This window comes from Mytilus edulis, chromosome 8, assembly GCF_963676685.1.
Source record: "Mytilus edulis chromosome 8, xbMytEdul2.2, whole genome shotgun sequence".
NCBI lineage: Eukaryota > Metazoa > Mollusca > Bivalvia > Mytilida > Mytilidae > Mytilus > Mytilus edulis.
The window spans coordinates 22,135,287-22,153,033 of NC_092351.1; the positions used below are offsets into that span (position 1 = coordinate 22,135,287).

At 32.3% G+C, this 17,747-nt stretch overlaps 1 protein-coding gene and 2 long non-coding RNA genes across 4 annotated transcripts; 1 reads left to right on the top strand and 2 right to left on the bottom strand.

The window, feature by feature from the left end:
* Nucleotides 1-540: 540 nt before the first annotated feature.
* Nucleotides 541-8,499, bottom strand: LOC139485075 (uncharacterized). Of its 2 annotated transcripts, none has more exons than XR_011655247.1 (4): nucleotides 8,353-8,499; nucleotides 2,938-3,069; nucleotides 1,539-1,605; nucleotides 541-681 (listed from the first exon to the last, which is right to left on the bottom strand). It is a non-coding gene; the product is annotated as an uncharacterized lncRNA (long non-coding RNA). The 2 variants fall into 2 exon arrangements; XR_011655246.1 differs by having other exon boundaries at nucleotides 1,535-1,605.
* Nucleotides 8,500-8,637: 138 nt separating this feature from the next.
* LOC139485076 (uncharacterized) lies at nucleotides 8,638-12,291 on the top strand. The gene is made up of 3 exons (XR_011655248.1): nucleotides 8,638-8,812; nucleotides 10,624-10,754; nucleotides 11,920-12,291. It is a non-coding gene; the product is annotated as an uncharacterized lncRNA (long non-coding RNA).
* Nucleotides 12,292-14,008: 1,717 nt separating this feature from the next.
* On the bottom strand, nucleotides 14,009-16,453 carry LOC139486937 (leucine-rich repeat-containing protein 4C-like). Its single transcript, XM_071271979.1, has one exon. It carries the CDS (start codon nucleotides 16,441-16,443, stop codon nucleotides 14,866-14,868), a length of 1,578 nt encoding a protein of 525 aa, XP_071128080.1. The 5' UTR covers nucleotides 16,444-16,453; the 3' UTR covers nucleotides 14,009-14,865.
* Between the last annotated feature and the right edge of the window lie 1,294 nt (nucleotides 16,454-17,747).

Below are 17,747 nucleotides of genomic sequence, written 5' to 3' on the forward strand. Positions count from 1 at the left end.
ATAAACAAAAGAAATATCTGTAACATGCTTTTCATGTTTCTAAAACCTTGATCAGGTACATTTGACACTAAGATGATTGAAAAGACCATGATATGAAATATTTCATGGAATATAAACCGACAATCTTTTGTCTCTGTAGTTTCATTGGCAGTAATACCACAACTCTTTTAAAAAGAGGTCAAAATTGTCTTAAATGGATTTTGTGGAATGTTGTACATGTATTTAACAATTTTTGTTAAAATGTTACTTATGGTTAAACTTTGACAAACACATTTGTTGACTTATGCATGTAATATGAAAAGGAAAACCCCAAAAGTGTATAAGATGTTTCCTCTAGCATCAATTTAAATACAATTTTGAAGTTGTGTCCCTTGCCCGTTTGATTATAACCAATGTCTTGAGAAATCTGAGATTGTATTATTTTTTTAAACATGTTAAATGAAAAATTCAATAAATCCACTTTAAAGAATTTCATTCATATTTTTTTTCTCTGTTGTCTATTTGTTGCAGAACATAAATTTTTCAAAAAACTTACAAAAATTTGATTTCACTTTACTTTTATTTTATACAGCAATCTCAAAACGTTACACAACTTTTCATGTTTTTTTGTTGTTGACATAATAACAATATCAATAGAATGTTCTATCTTCTAAATGTCACTCTTTTTGAAGTTGTCTTCATCTGGAAAAAAAAATTACATTCATACATTTAAAAACTTAATTTGATTTATTCCCATATACTGTAAGTTGTTAGTTTTAAAAATAATGACATATCCTCAGTGACTTTTAAACATGCCTTTCTGTCTCATTTTGGTCTCTTGTGAAGAGTTGTCTAATTGGCAATAATACCACATCTACTTTTTTATGTTTGTCTCCTTTTAATATAACAACATATTTGAATAAAACTGGAAAGTATTTTATAAATATAAATATTGATTTTGCTATCAGTAAATTAAAACCAAACTAAACATTATTGTTATACACATATGACCAGTTTTACAAACTGTTGATACCTATATTTTGGCATTGTACAAGATCATGTCCTTATCCTATGATTAATGGCAGTCTATTCTCTAAATTAAATCAATAAGATGTTAACTGATTGATATCTAAGTCTTAGACACATGATTTTTGGTTTTACATTTGGCATGAGTTTTGCTAATTTTTAAATTCTTCTTCAATGGTCTCTGGTGGAGAGTAATGACTCATTGGCAATCATACCACATCTTCTTATTTTTATATTAAACTTTAATATATATGTAGCTAAAAATTGGAAGCAATTAATATTTGTAATAAAAATAATCTTGTAATACAAAATGTAACCACAACTGATCTTTTTACTTACAAAATCGAGCAGTTTTTAAAGCGTTATAACCATAAGAATTAAGTTGAAACTTTTCATTCATTTATTTATAGGTAACCCATGAAACTTTAACAACTGCAATGTGTTTGGAAGAGCAAGGATTAAAACATTTATTTTTTTTAAATCTCTCTCCAAATATTACATAAATATAAATATATATTTGTACACATACCTACTTTTTTTGCCTACAGAAGTCCTTTCTATGAAAATATCCTTTGATTTTGCTTGGCTTTCCAGAAACTCCTGTAACATAAATGAAATAAAATTAAGTTTTGAATAAATTCTTTATTAGATGTCATTTTGTACTGATTATGAACATGGCAAAGGTACAAATAGTTTCAATTCACTCTCAATGACAGTGCACTGAGGGTTACAGCTAATTTCCTAATGCATGTAGAGCAAAACTTTGGTTAGCTTGCTTGCTTTGTTTGTATATTGTACAATCATATTAGGATAACACCCAATTGAATTCAAATATAATATATATACAGGTTTAACTATGTCTATATATATATATTGTTTAAAGACGTCAATCTTATTCACAAAGCTTGTATAAACAATTATACAAACAAAGCAAGCAATCCAACCAAAGTTTTACTTTGCAAGCATAAGGAAATCAGCTGTAATACATGTTGGATCATCATTTTCCATCCTTTTAGACATCTCTAAATAAAACACTAGATTCACTATAAATATTTGGTTAATCAAAATGTCAGATTTGTCCATTTTCATAATTTTGTTTTTTTTATCTCCATGGGACACAGATGATGCCCCCTCTTGCATAGGAATAATGTTATAATAAGGGAAATAACTCCGGAACAGTTAAAGTGACCTACCCAAATTTTTACTTGATCTGCATTTAGTGGATATTATCAGGGTGTGTAAGTTTCATAATATTTGATTAAACAATTTTACCCCATGTCAGATTTGCTCTAAATGCTTTGATTTCAGATATATACATTTTTTGTAAGTCAAAATCTATATTTTACCCCAATGTTCAATTTTCCATACAAGGGGGTTAAATTGCCATAGCTGTATTTTGACCTGATGGTCAATTTTCCATGAGGTTCAAAAAACCATATAGGGGCCATCTTGCAATTGTATGTGTTTCTTTTTTTTTTTCGCTGTGTATTTACTAATGTTGATTCATTGTCATTGATATATACCATGTATAGTATACCCCTTATAAGTTATCAGTTGTTTCTCTATTGCAATATATCTTTTTTAATAAATTCTGCTTACTATTTGTAACAGCAGTGAATCCCAAACTCTGTCTCACCAACAAGTCTCAGACAAAAAGCAATTCAGACAGAAAGAACTTTCAAGATGTTTTAGTTGAATGTATAGTAGAAAAGTTCAAATTTCAGTTTGGCAAAGACTGTAACAGCAAAGTTACCTTAATATATAGTAATAAAGTTTCAGCATAAATAATGTATTGAAAGCAAGTTGTCTTACAAAGTTAAGTACATATATATTCAATACAGTAAGTCTGACAAAGAGCAAAAAACAACGGAAGGCCACGAATTGTTTTCAACACAGCAAAAAAATCTTGCACCATACAAAAAATATACTTACCATTGCTGAATTGTACTTGAAACATTTACTAGGCGTCCTCCCTTGCCATTTTCTTCACCATTTGTGGAATTTTTTAAACAGCCATGTACATGTACCTTCCTGACATAGGGGAGGTCAAATTTGATAACTAGCCTATAGGATAAAAAGAAATCCATTTCATAAAAATTTTACAGAAACTATTTTTATATTACTTTACAATTACAGACACAGTCAGTGTTCATGTGAAAGCCAAAATGAAGATGATAGATATAAGATGTGGTACGAGTGCCAATGAGACAACTCTTCATCCAAATCACAATTTATAAAACATGTAAAAGCAAACCATTAAAGGTCAAAGTACAGTCTTCAACATAGAGCTTTGGCTCACAATGCACAGCAAGCTATAAAGGGCCCAAAAAATTACTATTCAGAGTAAAACCATCCAATGAGAATTGCTGCAAGCATTTTTGAGCCCCATGCCATAACTCTGAAATGTAAAATCTAAAATTTTAAATTTCTAAAGGGAGCTTCCATCAAAAGATATAAACAATTCACAAAAGTTTCACGAGAACAGCTGCTGAAAGTTTTTTTGAGTTTTTGTCTGAAAACAGGAAAAATTCCCCATCTTTTATGAATAAAATTCGGTAACTCAAAAACCCAATATCTAAAATTATAAAAATTGTAAGGGATCTCATGTCAAAAGATATAAACAATTCACCAAAATTTCTTGCAAGAAAAAGAAAACATTCTGGAGATATTGACTGAAAACTGGAAAATCACCCTTTTATTATGAATATAAAACCTGGTAACTCAGAAATTTAAAATTTATGAAAATTGAAAGGGAGTTCATGTCAATAGATATAAAAAATACACCAAAATTTCTTGCAAGTAGGAGAAAACATTCTTGAGTTATTGACTAACAAGAATGTGTCCATAGTACACGGATGCCCCACTCGTACTATCATTTTCTATGTTCAGTGGACCGTGAAATTGGGGTCAAACTTATAATTTGGAATTATAATTACAAAGATCATTTCATAGGGAACATGTGTACTAAGTTTCAAGTTGATGTAACTTTAACTTTATCAAAAACTACCTTGACCAAAAACTTTAACCTGAACTTTGCACTATCATTTTCTATGTTCAGTGGACCATGAAATTGGGGTCAAAACTATAATTTGGCATTAAAATTAGAAAGATCATATCATGGGGAACATGTGTACTAAGTTTCAAGTTGATTGGACTTCAACTTCTTCAAAAACTACCTTGACCAAAAACTTTAACCTGAAGCGAACGGACGCACAGACGGACGAACGAACGGAGGCACAGACCAGAAAACATAATGCCCCTTTACTATTGTAGGTGGGGCATAAAAACTGGAAAATCACCTTTTTTTTATGAACAACCCTGTTACTCAGAAACTTAAAAAAATCTAAACTTTATAAAAAATGAAAGGCAGCTCATGTCAATAGATATAAACAATTCACCAAAGTTTTATGCAAAATGGTTAAAGCATTTATGAGTTAATGTCCAACACTGTGCAATTGAAAATTTCTTGCTATTGCACAATACTGTGCATTTTAAGATTTCTTGCTATTGCTGAATACTGTGCAATTGAAAATTTCTTGCTATTGCACAATACTTAATATAATAATTTTGGATCCTGATTTGGACCAACTTGAAAACTGGGCCCATAATAAAAAATCTAAGTACATGTTATATTTAGAATCAGCATATCAAAGAAGCCAAAGAATTTAATTTTTGTTAAAATCAAACTTTTAATTTTGAACCCTTTGGACTTTAATGTAGACCAATTTAAAAACGGGACCAAAAGTTAAGAATCTACATACAGTTAGATTCGGCATATCAAAGAACCTAAATTATTCAACTTTTGATGAAATCAAACAAAGTTTAAATTTGGACCCTTTGGGCCCCTTATTCCTAAACTGTTGGGACAAAAACTCCCAAAATCAATCCCAACCTTCCTTTTATGGTCATAAACCTTGTGTTTAAATTTCATAGATTTCTATTTGCTTATACTAAAGTTATGGTGCGAAAACCAAGAAAAATGCTTTTTTGGGCCCCTTTTTGGCCCCTACTTCCTAAATTGTTGGAACCAAAACTCACAAAATCAATCCCAATCTTCCTTTTGTAGTCATTAACCTTGTGTCAAAATTTCATAGATTTCTATTTACTGAAACTAAAGTTATAGTGCGAAAACCATGAAAATGCTTATTTGGGCCCTTTTTGGCCCCTAATTCCTATAATGTTGGGACCAAAACTCCCAAAATCAATCCAAACCTTCCTTTCGTGGTCATAAACCTTGGGTTAAAATTTCATAGATTTCCATTCACTTTTACTAAAGTTAGAGTGCGAAAAACTAAAGTATTCAGACGACGACGACGTCAACGTGATACACCAATATACGACCAAAATTTTTTTAATTTCTGCGGTCGTTTAAAAAGTGATTGTATCAAGTGCTACAATATTATATATTATTGCAGTGAGGTTAAAATCCCTGTCATTTATTCATCATCCACACAGTTACTTATCTTAGAAATTTTTTTTTCTATCATACCGGTATACATGTATATGTTATGATATTTTTCTAAGACCGGTCACCATCCACCAGAACTTGCAGTCGTCCTATAAAAATACAACTTCCTATCGTGATGCTTCTTAAAATTTGATGGGTAATCTTTAGATCGATTTTATGTAATGGGACAATAAATCCTTTAGCCCATATTTCAGGAAATTTTCCTGTTGTTAATACATTGTTAAATATCTTTACAAAACATTTAAGCAGATATGATTGGCTGCGCTTGAGCATCTCATTTATTTAAGAATTGAATGCTCTTTTTTGTAAATTTATTGGGGTGTAAAAGCGTTGACCGAAGTACATTCTGTACTAAAAATGTGCGCACGGTCAACGCTTTTACAACCCTATAAAGTTACAAAAAAAGCATTCAATACTTATAATTACATTTTTACCTATAGGATCATGAAAACACGCCTTTTATCAAGTTTTTATTTCATTAACCTGTGCACTTTATTGTGGGGCCTCGTGTCATCACGAATGAAAAGTTGCATTGTGTAATGCAATTGATTAAGGAATATCACGAGATTGCTAGTTAGCCAATCAGAATAACGTATTATAATGAAACATACATCTAATGTAATTATTATGGAGTCAAAGCTGCTTAATTTATTGTTTTTTAGATGTTCACAGGGGCTTGTTTAGTAGGCCAGACGAGCTTTTACTGTCAATAGCGATTTAATAAAAAAAATGTCAAAATGTCATTGAATTTCTTGAATTCAAAATTTTTAAAAAGTTTAAAGAAGAAATTTTTAACTGCATAATATTGCGCAATAGATTTGTAAGATCTTGACATTTGCTTAGTGTCAGAAACTCATATTACATGTATGTCAAAAATTTGATCAGACTCCAAATTCAGAGCTGTATCAAGCTTGAATGATGTGTCAATACTCATGATACTAGCCGCACTTATTCATGGTTCACCCTCAGCGGGTCGTAGAAAGCTGCTCCCTGCAGAGCACCTGGTTCTGTAATTTTATAATCCAATTCTCTGAAAATTTTAATTTGATGACATTCTTAAATAAGATGCACATGATTTATGAATGTGTTCTTACCAGACACCCCAGATTGAGAAACCAGACCAGGATATTTATTTTATGCCAGGTCACTTGTTTTCACAGTCCTCTAGTCTGGTGTAATGTATTATTATCATACCTGCCAACTGTCACTATTTGTGGGGGATTTCCCCCATGAAGGCTCCAAAAAATAATTTTGAAAGATCAATTTTGTCCATAATTTTTAACAAAACAATTCATTTTAAAATGGCCATAGGCTTGTTAAAGTAAGGAGAAGCCAAAAAACAACTTTAAAATGTATTTGAAGGCCCCATTGAAGGTTTTGTAGGACTACATTGTTTTACATTATAGCCTTCTTGCACGTAAAACCCCCATGGACATTTTGAAAAGTTGGCAGGTATGTCTTAGTACAAATGTGTTACTTATAGTTTCGTAACTCTTTCTCCCGAGACCGCCAACTGCCATGTTATTATTCTTGTCAAGACTTTGATCTTGCCAGACTTCCAAACCCTATTGGACTCTTTGTCCCTAGCTAGGAACTATAAGTATGATGTCACTCATTGGGTTCAGGTGTTAGTTACAATAACATTAACAAGTAGACTAGCTAGCGGCAGCCCCACTGTATATTTATGGTAATGTATATAACTTATATTCAACCATATATATATATATATATGTCTTTTAAATAAACATCTTATTGTTTACGTGCTTTGATAGTTTATCTCAGAACTTGGGAAGACAACAGGAATATTACGAAGCCAGTGTTAACTTCACTCCGGTTTCACTCGCTACCAACAAAAGCATAGGAATCCGGGTCCGTTCGCGCCCATTCACGTTCGCACCCACTCATGTTCGCCCCCTTTCACTTTCGCACCCTACATGTTCGCACCCAAAGTCCGTTCGCACCCTACATGTTCGCGCCCTATTTCAACTTTGTAATCAAGTAGTATTCTTATAAGAATTATTGTTTTCATTGTCTCAAAATAAAGTGATACAGCATTTTTTTGTGTTGAATAAATCTTAATCATGTTTTGGATAGTGTATTGTTAAAAAAAATAAAATATTCCTTTCTAAATAAAGTGGGATTCTGTCAACGTTTTATTTTGTGTTGAATAACTCTTTATCATGTTTTGGTTAGTGTATTACTATAACATGTATAACTTTGTTTCATTGACTTGTTTCAAAATGAAGTGAGATTCTGACTACGTTTTTTTTTTTTGAGTCTTGAATAAATTTTATCATGTTTTGGTTATAATAGTGTATTGCTATATTTTATTGTTTCATTGTTTCAGATCAAAGGGACCAAGCTGTTAAAAACAATTATCTTTTGTGTTTTTCATTTATAATCTTCAATCTTTTACTCATACCAAGCTATAAATACATCCAGTATTTACACGAAAGCAATTAAAAACAACAATGATGATTTTCCAATTATTCAACTGGAATTTGAATTAAAATTGGGCGCGAACGTGTAGAGTGCGAACGGACCTTGGGTGCGAACGTGCGAGGTGCGAACGTGTAGGGTGCGAAAGTATATTGGGCGCGAACGGACCTGATACCACCAAAGCATAGTTATCAGGTTCTACTTTACTGTCTTAACTTAAGTTCGTGCATGTCTTTATAATTTACTCAAACTTGATAAATCACAGAAGATTGATTCGAGTGAAGCTCTACTGTGATATTCAAGTTTGGTATATGTTTACCCCGTTATTGATAGGATTTCAAACTCCTGAGTCCTGTGGATAAATAAATCAGTTTTGGAAATGGCATATAAAAATCCTTCGTGAAATGTTAATCGAATAAAATATTAAGTTGAATTCTTACCCATCTTGTCTTTAGTGTCCTAGATTGAAGATATCCTACATTGTCCGAGCTGCATCTCATATCTTCCATAAAATTTGCGTTTTGCTTCACGAATCATGATGTCAATATCAGTGTCGTCTGTCTGAACGCTCGTTTCCGGGTGAACCGTACGGGCTAATATTAAACCAAAGGCGAAGCATTAAAAATTCCATTTAAACGGCATTAAATGATTGAAATCCATGCGTAGATTTATAAGTAATAAAAGCAAGTAAACATGATTAATAATTGTATGTAACCGATTGGACCTTAAAAAAAAATATATGAATGTGGATTCCGTAATTTCCTCTGAGTCTCCATGCCAGTGTAATGGTATTTCCCGCGGTTATTTTTGTACAACTTATAAATTTATAAAATACGGTATGACTATCACTTGCCACTATGTACCTAACAGAATGAACAATTTTGCAAAGACTCACTCAGTGTAAGTATATCGATACGGTGAATTAATTAACATGAAAAAAACTCTGTCATTTCTAGATAATTTTACTGGACACAAAACACACGGGCACCTGGTAATTAATTCGTCATCTTATTAAAGTCAAATCGGCACCTTTTTTCAGGACATTTCTGCAATTGATTTTTTAACTGTCACCTGATATTAAAAACGGTTTTCATCTTTAATTTGAAAGTAATTATTGGTTCTCTTCTCTACTGAAGTGTATCCATATGAGGATAAAAAGAAGAGAAAACACTTAAATTTTATCATTGATTTTGTTGATAATCTGCCTTTCCTGATCTTTTCAGTGGCGGATCCTTAACTTTTCCTATTTTGGGGGGGGGGGGGGGCGCTGACTGACCTAACGGGGGCCCGCTCCAGTCATGCTCCAATGAATTCCCTATATAATCAACCAAATTTTTCCCACAAAAGGGGGAGGGCGGGCGGGCCCCCCAGCCCCACCCCTGGATCCGCCTATGCTTTTACCTGTATACTTGAAAACAATAAATACTATTGTTTGCTAGTATTGTGCAGTTGTCATGAAATAAAAGTTCATTATAATAAATATAGGTTCCAGTAGGAATTAACAGATCTATTGTGGCTCCATTGATTGTTTATACAGAGAGCACACAAGCTGATCATGTAAATTTGGTTAAATGTCCAATGGTAGATGGAGAAACAGCACTGTATATAAATAGAGCACCTAGATTCTACATGTGAAAATATGGTTCCTTTTTCAAAGGAGGTTTAAGGCTCAGTTCAATTATATTAGATAGTTTATAAAACAATTATGCATAGGCGGATCCAAGAGGGGGGGGGGGCGGCCCCCCCCCTTTTCGTGGGAAAAATTTGGTTGATTATATAGGGAATCATTGCAGCATGACTGGAGCGGGCCCCCCCCTTAGGAAAAGTTTTGGATCCGCCACTGTTATATATGGGAGTCTTCAACAGGTCACTTGCAAAACATAATATTAATTTTGGGTATGGACTTAACTACTGCGGGTTACCCAAATTAACAAGGGGCAGATTTGACTTGTTATGCCATATTAACTATCAAAGGTGGCTTAGGTGCCCATTTGACCAGGTTTCCAAACATGGCAAAATGACTAGAATTCAGACACAGTGTTAAATAAATATAAGATACATTGTATATATACAATTTTGTGTTGGAATGCACACTACACTGGCAGATTTATCAACTAAGCTACATTAGATTGTAACTTGAGTTATATTCCTTGTGACTAATTATACATGTGTTAAAAATAATACAATTTTGAATAATAATATTGAAAATAAGGAGATCAATGTAGTATGATTGCCTATGAGATTACTATCTACTAATGTCCATATGAACTGGATTTAAGCATGTATATAGGACACCTTAATACCTTCAACAATGAACAAAGCTCATACTGTCAGCTACAAAAAATGTATAACAGGCCATCAAGGCTTGACATGACAGAAAGTAAAATGATTTGCCAAAATAAATCAAATATGGCAGAGTCTGCATCAAACAACAACTAAATTTCATCCGGACTTGGAACAGGCATAAATAGAATGTTGGGACTGTTGTGTAAACAGCACAAAAGAGGAACAAAGTGGTGAAATCGGTTAGAAATTGTTTTGATTCATTGAATTGGTACAAAGCTAAAAAAATCTAACATGAAGACAAACAATCAAAACTTAATAGTACTTTCAGTTGAAAGCTCATTAAAAGCTAATTATCAGAGAAATTCGTTTTACAATTTTTGTTTAACATGTTTAATTATCTATAACTAATATATTTTTTATTAAAGTTTCCAAGCAAGTCAATACATGCAATAACAAAAAACTTTTGGGACAGTAGACGCTGTTTAAAAAACGTGACCAAAGAAAAGAAAAGGAAATTTACTTGTAATCGACACTGGAGAAAAAATGGACTCTTCAGGTAAGAAGTTTTATTCTGCAATAACTTTTGTTTAATAGTTAATCTGTTTTTGAATAAAAGAATGTGTAAAGTATATTTTAGTGGGACAGCATCCCTACAAACAATAAATCAGAAGAGATATCAAGTGGTAAATATTTTGCTTACTGAATCCGACAAAGTTAATACCAAATGTGCCATGCTATAAATTATCCTTCATCTGAAGAAGGTATGAAAATATGCAACAGGAATTTTACAGAAAAAATCTGTCCTTTATTATGTCTATATATGCATTTGCATATCTAGTTAGGTTAGTACTTTTTCATCTTTTTAAAATTTTGTCTTGCAAAACAACACATTGCAGGGATAAAGTAAATGCAACAAGTTTTCATTTTATCCAGTTTTTTTTCATGTTTGCACATTCTCTTTCCCATACAATGTTTTGGTGAAGTTAAATAATAGTAGTTTGTACACATGTTGCCACTTGGAAATATAAATGATATGGAAAATAGCATTGTGAGCTCTCTCAAGCCTATGTGAGTTGTAGGATTTTAGAAATTTTCATCATTTGTTCATAAGTAGGGGGCCACTGACTGCCTAAGAGGGTGCCCGCTCCGGTCATGCTTTAGTGATTCCCTATATAATCAACCAAATTTTTACCTGGCCCCACTCTAAATCCACCTTTGCTAAGACCAGTTAAATAATCAGCTTTGATCAATTATGCATTGAAATTCTGTTAAAAAGGAAGGTGTTTGACTTTTTCTAGTTTAAAAATTAAGTGCTAAGAAACTATTTTTACAGGAATTAATAGTTCCCCTTTAAAAGGGAAAGTATAATGAAAATTGCATTGTCAATCTCAATCCTATTGTTCAACTTCATGTTTGTTTTTATAACTTTTTTATCAAATTCAAAGGTTAATTTGGCAAGCCAGAGTCATGGATGAGTTCAATAAATGTTGCAGATTAGCTTTTTTGCAGGAGTTAAGCTGCTTTAGAAAACTGCATTTGTTACTTATTTCAAGTATAATAACTTGTTGATTTTGCGCATTTTTTTCATAAGAATGTTCAGTATATATTTGCCTTTCGTGAACTTTTAACTTTCAGTTACATTCAGTTCTTGTGAAATTCAACATCTCTTATATAAACATCACAAATGTCTTTTTACTTAATCACCTTTTTTATGTTTACAGAAGAAATTGTCACACGGAAATGTCTTGGGCAAATTAAAAAGGAGAAGTAACTCTGCTAGGAAGCAGTTCCAGTCATTTGTAGCAACAGGACTGTGACGAATAGAACTTTAATATAAACTGAATCCAAATATAGAATTTACAAAACTTGTGTCAGATAATACTCTCATGCTTCTATTGGAGGACATCAATGATGAGAAGTAAAGGAAAAGACAATAAATGACAGCATATCAAATATCACAATGTATATTTAGTCAGTTAACACATTAATCCATCTACATACTTTACAGCATTTCATTTTAACCATGTGTAAATTTTGTCTATTCAAGCTTAACAAAATGCTTTGAAATAAAAATATTAAATATTTTAGGCAGACATGTTTTTGTAATTTTCATTTATTTTTCAAACTTTCAAGTTATTACATTCTTCAGTGGCGGATCCAGCCAAAAGCCCATTTTTCAAAGGGGTTTCCCCAACCAAGGATAAAGAAGCGGTTCCAATCATGTCTTTCATTTATAAATTGTTAATTTCCACTACAAAACTAAAAGAAAATAAGCCAAAGATAAAAAATCAGTCATTAAATAAATATAATTTTGAAATTCATGTAAAACGCATGTAAAACATGTATTTTACATGAGTTTGTATTTACACATGTTTTACACATGTGAAATATTTCATGCGTTTTGTAACGCATATTTAATATATGTTTTTGCACGCCTGTTATACGCATGTTGTAAAAAACATGCGTTAAACGCACAAAAAACATATGTTTTACACACGTTTTCTTTACCATGCGTGAAACATGCGTGGCACTTTTTGCTGTGTATACGTTGACCCGGCCTTAATTACTTTGACCCAGATATATCATCGACGTCATAATGAATGAACCGACGTTGATAAGTTTGACCCGAACTTATCAAGTTATTTTCTGATTTGCTGGTGAAACAAAGAAAACACTTTTTTCATCATGCAAAAGACAAAAGTACAACCATATAATATAAATCGATTATCTGGTTTTCTGTATATTGATATACTATCGTATTGTAAAATATAAATGTGCAGACAACCTGACAAGCGAGTGATATTTTCCTCGTATCAATCTGACATCACTGAATTATACTTATCAACGAATTTGTAATTAGATTAGTAAAACGACGGATGCACCATGCTACCAATCCGATCAGTGTGTGATGGAGTTAGCTCTTCTCAACACTATTTATGTTGTGTTTTGTATAAGAGGTAAAAGAGGTTGAAGAGGCTGTTGTTTATCTTTTGCTCAGTTTTTTAAATTGCTATGACATTTACAGTTTGTCATCGACTTACGAGTTTGAATGTCACTTTGGTATCTCTTTAACAAGTGAGAGGTTTAACGCTATAACACCAGGTTTAATCCATCATTTTCTACATTAGAAAATGCATGTACCAAGTAAGGAATATTACAGTAGTTATCCATTTGTTTGATGTGTTTGAGCTTTTAAATTTGCCATTTGATTATGAACTTTTATCAATTTCCAGTGGAGTTCAGTTTTTTTGAGATTTTACTTTTTATTATCAAAGACTTCTTTGGTGTAGTGTTGCACATTTAGGTACTTCGGTGCACAACTGAATTTATACATAACAATTTGAAAATCAAAATTGATAACCTTATGAAAAGTGATAACTTTAGCTGCCCAGTGAAACTTTGGCACATCCCTCTTACTATAATGTTTGCTAAATACTGAAAATGTGCCAAGCCTCTACACTTAAGCCTGGCCTCAAGATGCATTTATATGTCTTTTTTTTAAACGAAAGAACGACATTATAACATAATAACTCCAGACCAAACTTATAAATACCAATACTTAGTTTATTTTATAAATAATAAGCCGACTGTGAAAACAATCAGTGAAACTTGGCTCTACTTTCTGTTCGATGTCAATACAATTTAGACAGGATTTATATGTAATATAAAAACAATCAAAAAGTGTCCTTTTTTAATTATTAAACAAGAAACCCAACAATAAACAATCAAAACAAGTATCAATATGAACATTTTATATCAAGTATAGATTCTTTTCGTCGAAAAAATACCAGATACATTCAAATACTAGTAATTAAATAAGAAAATAAAATAAGCACTTCTCATTTGGAAAGGTAAAATAATAAATAACAGGCAATACTTTCAGAAATAGGTATGCTAACATTCGTCTCTCTTTCTTTTTCTCTCTCAATAGTTTTTTTCGATCTCCCTCTACATTGATCGTGGTATTCTCTTTATACACGAAACATGCGAAATGAATTATTTAAATCGATAATAAAAAATATGACTGTTCAAAACTATGACATCAAACTCCTATGCATTACTTGATTGTGGATATTCTCTTAAGGATCCTTTCTGATGTTATGCCAAACACAGAAATTACTTGCTTTTATATTACGAATTAGAAATTGTTTATCAATCTAACGTATGGAAATAAACTAACATAAAATATAGATTGATCTTTCAAGCTTGTGTTTCCTCAACGTTTGAATCATTAGTGTATTCAAAGATACTATAGTTCTGTTGGTCAAATTTCAGACAGCTATAATTGTGGGAACGAGTTAAAATTTAAAAATATAATTTGAGATCGTTTTTGCACTTGGTTCAGGGACGTGGTCTTAGTAAAAATACATGCAACGCACAAAAGTGACGAAGTGGTTATCTGATGGCATAATCGATTTTATAAGAACTGAAACTAACATTTCCGTCGAAATTTAGTTTTTAAATTTGTTTTAATTGAGAGGAGCCTTTCTACACAATTTTCCGTACTCAAAGCAATTGCCAAATAGACCAAACTATAAAGACTTATATAAAGACACACATTTTAGACGCCATTCGATTTATATCATATGCAATGCAATGATAATGATAAATGAATAATGCAAACTGAGCTGCTAGTCTCTTAACTTAACGATAATTAGGAGAAAAACTCAATAGTAAGCATGTTTCAAACTATTTGCTCGTGGAGCCACATTTACCCTTCTGGGTCTTGGCGTTTTCCGCGGGGTTTTCACTGAATCAAATCGTTCAGTATCATTTACATGTCCAGATTTCTTACATTTTAAACAACATATAATTATAGTGAGCAACAACAATAAAAATCCACCACCACCACCAGCCGCGTAATACATCAACATATTTGGTGCTTCCGGTGATTCTGGTTCCCTGGTTTGTGTAGGAACAGTCGACATTGTTAACATCTTAGACGATGCTGTTGACATAGTTGTCGTTATCATCGGCGTTGTCGTCGGCATCGTAGTCGGTTTCGTCGTTGGAATCGTCGTTGTAATTGTTGTTGGTGCCGGTGTGGTTGTTGTGGTTGTCGTCGTCGTCGTCGTCGTCGTCGTTGTCGTCGTTGTTGTTGATAGAATCACATTAACATCAACAGTCCTTTGATCTTCGCCGAACTGAGATGATACCGATAACGTCCAGTTGCCACGATCGGCTGACGATGTGGCCGCAATGTACAAACTACCGTTTACGTACACATTATGTCCATTTAGTTGGGAAGACGAAGACAGGAACGAGGTTCCAGTCGGATTTATCCACTTGACAGTAATTGGATCGCCTTTTATCGTACAGTTCATAAATACAGCCGAACCTTCATTCACGGTGACTTTTGTTTGGTCACAATATAAAATCTTTGGAAGTATAGGATCTAGTTTTGGATCCGGGACACTGATTAATGAAATGTATTGTAGATTTGGAGGTGAATCGCAAATAATGTTGCCTAAACTGAACACGGAACTGAATGATACTGACATGTTTTTCAGCCATTTAATTTCCCAGTTACATTTCCAAGGGTTGTTTCCCAGATGTATGCTCCCTTTCTTTGTATCTATTTGTGTAAACAGTGTGGACATATTAGATGGAATTGTTGTTAGTTGATTTCCGGAAAGATCAATATGCTTCAAATTTGTCATCGACGATAGGAAAGTCCAGTCCAGTGTTTTGATTTTATTGCCATGAAGATCAAGGGTGGCAAGACCATGCAGCGTTTTTAGTAAATTTAAATCAAGCGTATCCAAGTCCATTTCACCTAAACGTAGCTCTAATAAAGCTGCCAATCCATTAAATGCATTTGGTCTTATGTCACACTTTTTGTTACCGGTCAGATCGAGTGCTGTTAACTTTGTTAATCCTTGGAATGACTGCTCTGTTAATATCTTAATTTTGTTGAATTCTAAATTTAATCTTTTCAATTCTGGTAATGTTCTAAATGCTCCAGCGTCTATTGTGTCAATCCCGCAATACCTCATTATTAAATGTGACATTCTGGAAGATGTAAACGCAGACGAACTGAGATGCCCAAATGAATTTGGACTAGATACACTGCCTGAAATTGTCAACGCTGTAACTGCTGTCGGGAGATTGTTTGGAACTCCATTAATTTGGGTGAATACACAAATCGTTACTTTTGACGAACATTTACATCCTTGACGGCACTGACTTTGAACTGAAGAAACTAGCTGAACAAATAATATCGCTTTTATAAATTGTAGATACATTGTTATAATTTTTTTTCAAATATTGTAATTTGAATGTTTTAGTTTTTCAATACTATTTAACTCCCGTGCCCAATACTCTCCTTTCACGAATTCTCTACGATAACTTCGAATAATTCGAATTTATATTTTCTCGTGAATATATACAGGAGAGTCGAATCAATTATAAATATGATAGATAAGATTGAAAGTTTTTATATATTACTTATTTATTTGACTGATTTAAGGCCATACATACATACATATTGGTTTTTCTTGCTTTTATCTCGTATTTGTTTTGATTTGTGGCTTTATATGTCAATATTCGCACATTATTCGTCGATGTTACTCTCAGCATTTGTTTAAAGAGATAAAGCTATCATTTTTATTAGCGTTAAAAGCATTTTATTGGACTGTATGAACGTGCTATTTTATGGGTTCCTGGTTCAAAAATATTAGAAAAATATGAACTTGGCATATTTTTGAAAATGTTCCTACTACATAGATATAATGATTAAATCGAGGGATACTGTGCCTTTGGACACTTCTAAAATTGTAAATTCTATATAATAATGAATGATTATCGTTCTGTAAGATGGTTTATTAGTTAAAACGTACTTCTAATATTTAACTTTAGTGAAAGTGGAAAAGACTTTAAATACTAGTTGTGCTTTGAATGCCATTCTATAAATAATTGAACCAACATATATCATTTTTAAATAAAAAATTAATAAATATAGATATTTTGAAGACATTTTTGGTTATAACAAAACTGTTAAACCTTTTTTATCGAAGACCAAATCAGTAAACTCAGTGGTCTGTTCGTTGAAGCTTGATATCCAAGAATCAACCCTAAGAATATTTTAAGAATAAATTATGATAATGCTAGGACCGACCAAGTCCAAAGATGGTACCCGCAACCAGTTACCAATTTAATAAGATGTAATTCTCAACCAGTACGTTTGGATAAATTGAATCTGTTAAAGTTCTAAATAAAAAAAATGAATATAAAATAGAACTTAAAGTATTGCAATTTTTGCCAATACCAAATTGACACTGCAAATAATTTACGAAAATTCTTTCATTAATAAATAATTATATATTTGATATATTAGATTTTCAATTGATTTCCGATTGCTAGCTGCATAATATCTAGTAGCAAAAATTGTATGCATACATATACATTCTTATTCTTAAACGGGTGAAACAAAATTTGATATTTTGGAAGGAAAAAGGACAAAATTTCCAAACCTTTGTGTGGTGATCCTATTTTCTAGTTTTTAACAATCGCCCGAAAGTAACGTATCAAGTTTCTATCAAAACGTTAT